The following is a 10,000-nucleotide window of genomic DNA, read 5'->3' on the forward strand; positions in this document are numbered from 1 at the left end:
GCTTCTGTGCTTGGGCCGAACAATGGATTATTTTCTGGCAATAGCGGTCCATTCAAAAGGTTGATGTGCGCAAATTATGACATCTGTGTGCACGCGTGTGTGTGTGTGTGTGTGTGTGTGTGTGTGTGTGTGTGCAAACTGTTTATACTGTGTGTGTGTGTGTGTGTGTGTGTGTGTGTGTGTGTGTGTGTGTGTGCAACTGTTTATACTGTGTGTGTGTGTGCCAGCATTCACGTCCGCGTCAAAACGAAAGACGGAAAAACAAGCGCGAGTTGAAGGCAACAGTTGTTGTGGATGTAATTACAACTTGTCTGTGTGAATCTGTATCAGAAAACATGTTCACGTTTCCCTGATCGCTGCACAAATAACTATGGCCCCTCCACAGAGAGAGGAGAGGGAGGGAGGGAGGGAGGGAGAGAGAGAGAGCGAGAGGAGAGGGAGGGAGGGAGAGAGAGAGAGCGGAGAGGGAGGGAGGGAGAGAGAGCGAGAGGAGAGGGAGGGAGGGAGAGAGAGAGGAGAGGGAGGGAGAGGAGAGCGAGAGGAGAGGGAGGGAGGGAGAGAGAGAGAGCGAGAGGAGAGGGAGGGAGGGAGAGAGAGAGCGAGAGGAGAGGGAGGGAGAGAGAGAGAGAGGAGAGGGAGGGAGGGAGAGAGAGAGAGAGGAGAGGGAGGGAGGGAGAGAGGAGAGGGAGGAGGGAGGGAGGGAGAGAGAGAGGAGGGAGGGAGGGAGGGAGAGAGAGAGGAGAGGGAGGGAGGGAGGGAGGGAGAGAGGAGAGGGAGGGAGAGAGAGAGAGAGAGAGGAGAGGGAGGGAGGGAGGGAGAGAGAGAGGGAGGGAGGGAGGGGGGAGAGAGAGAGTAGGGAGGGAGAGAGAGAGAGAGAGAGAGGAGAGGGAGGGAGGGAGAGAGAGAGAGAGAGGAGAGCGAGGGAGAGAGAGAGAGAGAGAGGAGAGAGAGAGGAGAGGGAGGGAGAGAGAGAGTAGGGAGGGAGAGAGAGAGAGAGAGAGAGAGGGAGAGGGAGGGGGAGAGAGGGAGAGAGGGGGAGAGAGAGAGAGAGGAGAGGGAGAGAGGGAGGGGGAGAGAGGGAGCGAGGGAGGGAGAGAGAGGAGAGGGAGGGAGGAGAGAGAGAGAGAGAGAGAGGAGAGGGAGAGATGAGAGAGAGAGAGTAGGGAGGGAGGGAGGGAGGGAGAGAGAGAGAGCGAGAGTAGGGAGGGAGGGAGAGAGAGTAGGGAGGGAGAGAGAGAGAGAGGATGAGAGAGAGAGAGAGTAGAGGGAGGGAGGGAGAGAGGAGTAGGGAGAGGGAGAGAGAGAGGAGAGAGGAGAGAGAGAGAGAGAGAGTAGGGAGGGAGGGAGAGAGAGAGAGAGAGAGAGGAGAGAGAGAGTAGGGAGGGAGGGAGAGAGAGAGAGAGAGAGAGAGAGAGAGAGAGAGTAGGGAGGGAGGGATGAGAGAGAGAGAGAGAGAGAGAGAGAGAGAGAGAGAGAGGAGAGAGAGAGAGTAGGGAGGGGGGAACAGACAGAAATATCACAACTCTAATATATAAACAGACACAGGAGAGAAACGACATGCCTGCAGGGTACAGGGTGCAGAGATTCCAAACCTCATCTAAACAGACACAATGTGTCTGTCTCTGCTGTGGGAATAGTCACATAATGGGAATAACAATAACAACTATGTACTGTAGGTGTAACAGGAAGGAAAGATATCAAGAAGATAATCACCAGTGCAGTAATGGGACCCTATAGACAGGGATGCTGTGGTAAATAAAGACGGGTAAACTAATGGCCTGCAGTTTGTGACCAGGAAACAAATAATACAACTTTCACAAAAGCATTAATTCCCCCGCTCAAAAGATCTTCATAAATTACATCAATTGGATAGTATTCACTCTGATATTTACTATAAACGGAACTCATCAAGATTGATGTCGGACTACCAGGGTTGGGAGGGTCACAAACAGCTCTGTAATAGTCATTCTTCAGACTTCATGTGTTGGTTACAGCAGACTTTAACCCTGTTACCCTGTTAGCCTCAGGGAGAAGATACAGGGTCCCAAAAGCATGCACAAATCGCTTGAGGGACAGTTTCTTCCCGCAGGCCACGAGACTCCTTAACATACACAAATAGTGTAGTAGCTGTACTGTACCGCACTGTAGATGCTACCATTATTATGTCTAATGTTTAATTGTATGTTTAATTAGGTATATGCTATTTGCACCTGTACGTCAAATACGTCGAATTCAAAATGTTTAAGTACGTCCAAGTATGCACATGACATGTGCACCTATGTGCAAGTGAATATGCACTGTCTCTGACTTGTCTTATCACTCTACTGCCTTATTGCTTGTTGTGTCTCTTGTTGTTTTTGCACTCATATGCCCTGTTATATTTGTACTATGTTGTAAACGGAGTTCACAGCACAAGAATTTCACACATGATACTTGTACTACGGAGTGACAATAAAAAAATCTTGAATCTTGAACTTTGGGTTGGTTACAGCAGGCTTTTAGCTGATCTATCTAGTGTTGCCTGGTTCTCATTAGTACTAATAATACAATACATCCTGTTTCTTTTTTCTCTCTAGCGCCACCTGCAGGAGCCTCGTGTTGATTGGACATGTTGCCGTGTCATTCCCATGAATTGCTTCATTATGCTTGACACTTTTAATGGCCCTGTGCCCTCTGCTCTATCAAATTGCTAGTAATCCCTCCACTTTTTTTTTTTTTACTAAATGTACCTGTAATCTTGACTACATCCTTTTCCCTCCCCCGTAACTGTAAGGGATTACGGTTACCTTCTTTGTAATCTGATTACGTAATCCCGTTACATGTAATCCTGTACTCCCCAAGCCTGCATACTACAAAGGTAAAACTCTTATTCTGTAACAAAATGGCAGCTAAAGTGAGTTTGGGTAGGTTTTGTTTTCCCCGCAGTGTTCCGGTATTTCCTCCTCTCTCTCTCCCTCTCTCTCTCTCTCTCTCTCTCTCCCTCTCTCTCTCTCTGCATGTGTGTGTCCTTCCTCTTGCCCTCTCCATCCCCGGCTCCACTCTGCAGCACCGGGCAGAGCGCCGTGTGGAGATCTCTTCATTATTACCCTTGACACTGTGGCCGATTGGATTCTTATCTGCCATCTGTGGGGCGATGCTCAGCCTCTGCTATCTCCCCCCCCCCCCCCCCCACACACATCTGTGGGCGATGCTCAGCCTCTGCTATCTCCCCCCTCCCCGCCCCCCCACACAGACCTAATTGAATCTCAAGGTGTTGGAAGTGCGGTGATACACTGACCACACCGTGTCACTGCCAATAGATAAGGCTTCTTGTCGGACGATTGGACCAACCACAATCAGCGCGGGGGGACACGTTGATAAAGGGCCGACACGCGGCTCCAGGCCGGGGAGTCGTGTTGGCGCGACGCCGCTTGGATTGAGCGATAATGTGTCCCCCCGCCATTATGGAGAAGGCTGTGTGTGTGTCCATATCCAATAATCCCTGCCGTGCATGCTGGGTAATCTGTTGGAACTAACATCTGCGTCAGATTTTGTCTTTGCAAAATTGCTCACTTGGCTATAATATAGCTGGGATCCAGTGGTACTAGAGAGTTAAACAAGCTGCAAAGGATCAAACCAGAAGCCAGGTGTGCGTTCACAACCACTCAGTGTAGCAGCACTCGTCTGAGATCACTGGACAGATAGAGCGCCACTAAAAAAGATGAGCTTCTGGCTTGGTCAGACGTTCCTACGGACACAATTGGCCGTTGTCTGCGGGTGGGAAGCCAGTGGGGAATGTGTCCTGGTCGCTGCACTAGCGCCTCCTCTGGCCGGTCGGGAGCACCTGTTCGGGGGGGAAGGGGGAACTGGGGGGAAATAGCATGATCCTCTCACACGCGGCGCCGTGCTGTCTGGCGAAAAGGATCGGAGGAAGCATGTGTTAGTCTACGGCTCTCCCCAGATCGGCAGAGGGGTGGAGTAATGACCAGGACAGCAGGGGGGATTGGCCAAGTACAATTTGGGGGGGGGGATGGGAGAAAAATGGGAGAAAAGAAAACTGAAACGTTTGTTTTTTCTGCCTCGAACCAAGCCAGAGTGCTCAGCTTTATGTACTGTAAGACCAAAACTAGTTGTGATTTGCTTATAATACATTACAATGAACAGTTACCTTTCATTAATGAGTTTCAACCACAGCGCACGCTAAACCCGAGTGAATCAACGCGAGACCCGGCGCGACCTGAACCAGATCCATCTGTGCTAATCGGGTCGTGCTGTGTCAAGCATGAAGTGCAGAATGTCAACAGCCTCGGAGACGTTTCCCTGGCTTGCTCAGGCCCCTCGAGGGCCTACAATAGCCTCATTCATCCATCTGAATGTACACAGTCATGATGCTGGCACGGCCTTACCTTAACCTGAACGCAGCCTCATCAAGAAAGCAGCACCAGGTTGAACTTCAGCTAGATCAACCCTGACTCATCGCAGTTGCTGGAGACATGTAAAACACTGGCTAACACGATCCAGTCCACAAAGTGCTGAGTGCACTGAGAGTCAGTGAAGCCTGGAAGCTCAAACTCCTCAGAGGAAAATCCATGCCAGTTCCATGACCAGCATTCAAATGTTCCATCAATGGGCGAATACAAGTGGACAGACGCGAGTCATTTTTGTGATATAATAGGGCTGTCACAATAACCACAATATTGCAATGCCAAGCTATAGACAAGCCGATCGCGATGGATGACAAGCGAGGAAGTAACTTGAGTTACTCTTGCTTAGTTTGGTTAATCTTTGTTAGAACTCGGTGTGTGGATTTACTTCGAAAATGGTGCCAGAAACAGCTGTTAGAATTGTGTATTTTGGGGCGACTGAACGGGGATCGGCAGCTGTAACTCCCATTCATTTTTGAATCTAACTAAACTGCAGGGCTGTACCTCACAGTGTACTGCAGGGCTGTACCTCACAGTGTACTGCACAGAGAGTGTATCTTGTTTATGTATGGGCAATATGGCAAATAGGCAAATCTCTCACAAAGTTGGCCTGTCCCTTTAAAAGAGGCTAAGAAGTCCTCCTACCTTAAGAGTCCAAATCCTTTCTTCTTGGTCTTCTTCTCCACGTCCTCTGAGGACTCCTCTGTCTTCTTCTTGCCTTTGCTCTTCTTCTCTTTCTTCTTCCCCTTGGCCTTCTTCTTCTTCTTGCCGTCGTCCGTGTCCAGGCCCTGGCCGGAGGACACGCTGGCGGGCGTGTCGCGGCCCGAGCTCTGCTCCGATAGGTCGTCGTCTGAGAGGGGCAAGCGGGAAGGGACCAAGGTGTGAGGGCAAAGGGTCACACACACACACACACACACACACACACACACACACACACACACACACACACACACACACACACACACACACACACACACACACACAAGAGCTACAGTCAGGGTTCCCACACCTTCTTAAACATCAAATTCAAGTTCAATTCATGTTTGGAGACGTGGATCAAGGTTACTTACTGTTACAACACCAGTGTTGGGGGTAACTCATTACAAAAGTAACATATTACATGTAATATATTACTTTCAGCAGTAACTCAGTAATATAACTTATTACAATAGGATTTCAGTAATATTATACCAGTTACTTTGTCAAGTAACACAAGTTACAAATTGAGCTACATTATTTTTGTCAAACATATTTAAATAAAGATACAATCATTTCCTAATCAAATTGTGTAGTTTTATGCAAATAACCACTATAGATGACAATAACAAAGGAAAAGGACAACATATAGAATTTTGGACAGTTTACACTGCCTTCAAGATGGTTTAAATTATTTTTCAGGGGATGGTTCCATGGTGGCGATGTCATTCTGCTACTGCTGTTATTTTGGTGAAAGTAATGCAAAAGTAGTGTAATAAGTAACGAGTTACTCTACACAGACAGTAATATTGTAAAGTAACTTATCACTTTCAAATTAAAGTAACTAGTAATATGTAGTATATTACATTTTGAAAGTAACTTGCCCAACACTGTACAACACTGATACATTTTATAATTAGAACTAGCAGACTTTACAGAAGCTCACAGACAACAATTAAAGAGAGAGAGAGAGAGAGAGAGAGAGAGAGAGAGAGGAGCTTGAATGTGTGAATACTTCTGCTGTGTCTATTCTTGTACAAAATATATGAATTCAAGCACTTTCAATGAGCCGTGTATTTTTTCATGTATGTTTTCAAAAAACGTTCAAGGCCTTGATTTTTGCAGTCAAATTCACAAACTTTCACGGATTTCAAGGACCCGTGGGAACCCTGGCACTGATACGTTTATGGCTGCAACTAACGATTATTTTCATTATCGATTAATCTGTCGATTATTTTCTCGATTAATCGATTAGTGGTTTGGTGTATAAAATGTCAGAAAATGGTGAAAAAATGTCGATCAGTGTTTCCCAAAGGCCAAGACGACATCCTCTAATGTCTTGTTTTGTCCACAACCCAAAGATATTTAGTTTACTGTCATAGAGTAAAGAAACCAGAAAACATTCACATTTAAGAACCTCAAATCAGAGAATTTCGACTTTTTTTTATAAAAAAATTACTCAAAACGATTAATTGATTATCAAAATAGTTGTCGATTATTTTTCTGTCGATCGACTAATCGATTAATGGTTGCAGCTCTAGATACGTTTATCAGTTCATTCTGTGTGCACTATGCTCAGTAGCCTCGTTAGTGTTCCATTAGCCAGCCTCTCTCACAGTCCAGGGGGCTGGTGGCCAGAGGCCAGTCTCCACAGCTGGATGGGCTGGATGGAGACAGTCATCTCTGGTTGCCCACAGCAGACTGTCACCTTCACAAGGCCAGCTCACCACACAATCGGCTCAGACAGTCGTTACAAAATAAGTCTGAGTGTTTGGCTTCAATGTGGGAGTACAAGACAGGTATGGGCTTTAGCGCACCGGCACACTCTGATAGATTCAGTTAATGACAGAAAATACTGTCATGTTGTCTGTGAAATGCTTCACACGACTCTAAATAGAGTCTGATAAATAAACCTTGAATGAATGTAATTACAAGATGACCTGATGAAGATCCCTGACACGATTGCAATGGTGTTATTTAATTCGGGAGCATTCGCGAGCTTTCTTAAGACTCGTCCGAGCTGAACTATTTGGAGTTCGGCACCGAATCCAAGTATGCGGCAAATATGTGTTATTCACATTTTAAATCTTCGCCTGTGATTGGCTAAACCTCTCATTGTATCATCCTTTGTGGCAAACTCCATCCTCCCAACACAAAAGGCAGCCATTTTGCTAAACGCTATTTGAGCCAGGTGTGGTCCACAGATAGCAAAGTAGCGGCTGATGGGGTCTTTTTTCCGCCCACTCCAAATTTGGCCTAAGAACTATAGCCAAAACACTGTGGATGGACTCAATCATTTCAGCCGTGGAAATTAGACCTTTTCAGGGACAAAAACGGAACAGCATTCAATTTCAGCTGTGGAGAATGTGCCTAACTGTCCTCCATAATCACACACACACACACACTCAATATCACACATGCACGTACGTACCTGTGAGTTCAGAAGATAGAGCATTAAAAATGTGCTGCTGTAAGATATAAAGTTCCTCTTGCTAAATTGCTGACTGGATAAAATCATATAGCATTTCATTAAGGTACTTGGGCTAAGCACTGTCCCTTGGCAGGCCCCGGGCTCTTCTTCAGTGCCAGTGTTTTATATAAAGGAGAAGGGATGCGCATTGGCAACGTCGCCCACTAATGGAGAACGGACGCAATCTCTAAAGTTACACCAACATTGACAGGAAATTATGTTAAAGCTTCCATTATCGGTTATGTATCTCTTTTCCACTGGTTCTGCGGCTCACCATTCTACAGGTGCTGTACGTTTTCCGACGTGTCTTACCGTCTTCGGAGGGTCCTTCGTAGGACTTATCGATGGCGATGCGGAAACTCTGGTTGCAGCCGCGGCCGCGGACCACGTGTGGCCGCGGGCGGTGGAAGGGCACCGGGGCCTGGCTCTGACTCTGCCTGGCCTCGGACACGGCCGTCTGGAGGCTCTCCAGGGAGCTGGACTTCCACAGGCCCAGGGTCGGGCCCAGCGCTCCCCCGGCTGCTGGAGGCTCTGAGGGGACAGATGGAGGAGAGGAGAGGAGAGGAGAGGCGCGCGGCGGCCCGTGAGCGTGGAGGTGGTGTTGCATTCCACTATATGAGATATCAAACATTAACAACATGTGACAGAATGATTTCTAGCGTGAAATTGAGATGTTATATTGAGTATCAGTGAAGTTGTTAGCATCCTTGTGTTCTTTGCTCACTAAACGGTAAGATGGTAGAGGATATACTCAACCTTATTTATTTACAGGATATCTGCCGGTAATTTCAAACTAGCAGGTAGTTGGAATTGAATTTAAGAGCAATTTACAGGCACAATGACGCAAGAAAAAACAATCTTGCCATTTTTTCTTTCCGATTTCCCCCCATTTTCTCCCCAATTGTACTTGGCCAATTTCCCCCCTGCTGCTCCACCCTCTGCCAATCTGGGGGAAAGCCGTAGACTAGCATCATGCTTCCTCCGACACATGCGCAGTTGCCAGCCCGCCTCTTTTCACCTGACAGCGGGGAGCTTCACCGGTAGGACGTAGCACGTGGGAGGATCACGCTATTCCCACCGGTTCCCTTCCGCCCCCCGACCAGGCGCCCCCGACCGACCAGGGGAGGCGCTAGTGCAGCGACCAGGACACATACCCCCAATCCGGCTTCCCACCCGCAGACACAGCCAATCGTGCCTGTATGGACGCCCGACCAAGCTGGAGGTAACACGGGGGGCGCGAACCTGCGACCCTCGTGTTGGTAGGCAGGGAATCTACCGCTACACTACCCGGACACCCCACCAAAAATACATTTTTCATCGAACGTGGCTACTGAAAGTTCTGAAGATATACATGAGCACAAAAATAAAAAGGACACCAGGAAATTAAATGTTTGGGGACATTACTGTATGTTCCTGTGCTCTATTAACTCAGGTGTGTATGAATTTAAGAGTGGACATGCACACATTGCACAGGCAACCACCCACCTACGTAGCTACCTACCTACCTACCTACCTACCTACCTCTATTTCAACTAAATATCTCTGAAAGTAAAGAATGTGTCAATATCTTGACCTTACTTCATATTTGATTCAAAATGTAAATTGTTACAAGTTGAAAGCATTAAGAGCTCTAATAACAATATTGAAGATATTTTAATGGACTGTAAGACTGAGACGTTTTAAAGGACCTGCATACTGTATACCCTGATGTAACGCTGAGCAATGAAAATAAGCTAGCATACTTCTTCCCCCCCAAATGCATATACGTATATAGCATTGTGAAACGACACTCAACAGAGTTGAATCCAAGAAATTGAAGGCTGAAACGATGAAAAGCAGTGAGGCAGGTGGAAGAGAGTCACAATCCTATAGGAGGAAAAAATAATGTAAAGGAGGGTGACAGAAAGGAGGGATGAGGTGGAGTGGTAGAAAGGAGGGGTGAGGTGGAGTGGTAGAAAGGAGGGATGAGGTGGAGTGGTAGAAAGGAGGGGTGAGGTGGAGTGGTAGAAAGGAGGGATGAGGTGGAGTGGTAGAAAGGAGGGATGAGGTGGAGTGGTAGAAAGGAGGGATGAGGTGGAGTGGTAGAAAGGAGGGGTGAGGTGGAGTGGTAGAAAGGAGGGATGAGGTGGAGTGGTAGAAAGGAGGGATGAGGTGGAGTGGTAGAAAGGAGGGATGAGGTGGAGTGGTAGAAAGGAGGGATGAGGTGGAGTGGTAGAAAGGAGGGATGAGGTGGAGTGGTAGAAAGGAGGGGTGAGGTGGAGTGGTAGAAAGGAGGGGTGAGGTGGAGTGGTAGAAAGGAGGGGTGAGGTGGAGTGGTAAAAAGGAGGGGTGAGGTGGAGTGGTAGAAAGGAGGGATGAGGTGGAGTGGTAGAAAGGAGGGGTGAGGTGGAGTGGTAGAAAGGAGGGATGAGGTGGAGTGGTAGAAAGGAGG

At 47.6% G+C, this 10,000-nt stretch overlaps 1 protein-coding gene across 1 annotated transcript in view; it reads right to left on the reverse strand.

The window, feature by feature from the left end:
* Positions 1 to 10,000, reverse strand: part of LOC310772998 (partitioning defective 3 homolog B-like) — a gene marked incomplete at both ends in the record, with an annotated part of 148,469 nt that overhangs the window by 74,135 nt on the left and 64,334 nt on the right. The window contains 2 exons of the mRNA XM_083632939.1: positions 5,049 to 5,253; positions 7,882 to 8,100. Coding sequence (XP_083489065.1) covers positions 5,049 to 5,253; positions 7,882 to 8,100 — 424 coding nt within the window. The remainder of the gene's footprint in view (positions 1 to 5,048; positions 5,254 to 7,881; positions 8,101 to 10,000) is intronic.

This window comes from Poromitra crassiceps, assembly GCF_964638095.1.
Source record: "Poromitra crassiceps genome assembly, chromosome: 3".
In the NCBI taxonomy this organism is placed as follows: domain Eukaryota; kingdom Metazoa; phylum Chordata; class Actinopteri; order Beryciformes; family Melamphaidae; genus Poromitra; species Poromitra crassiceps.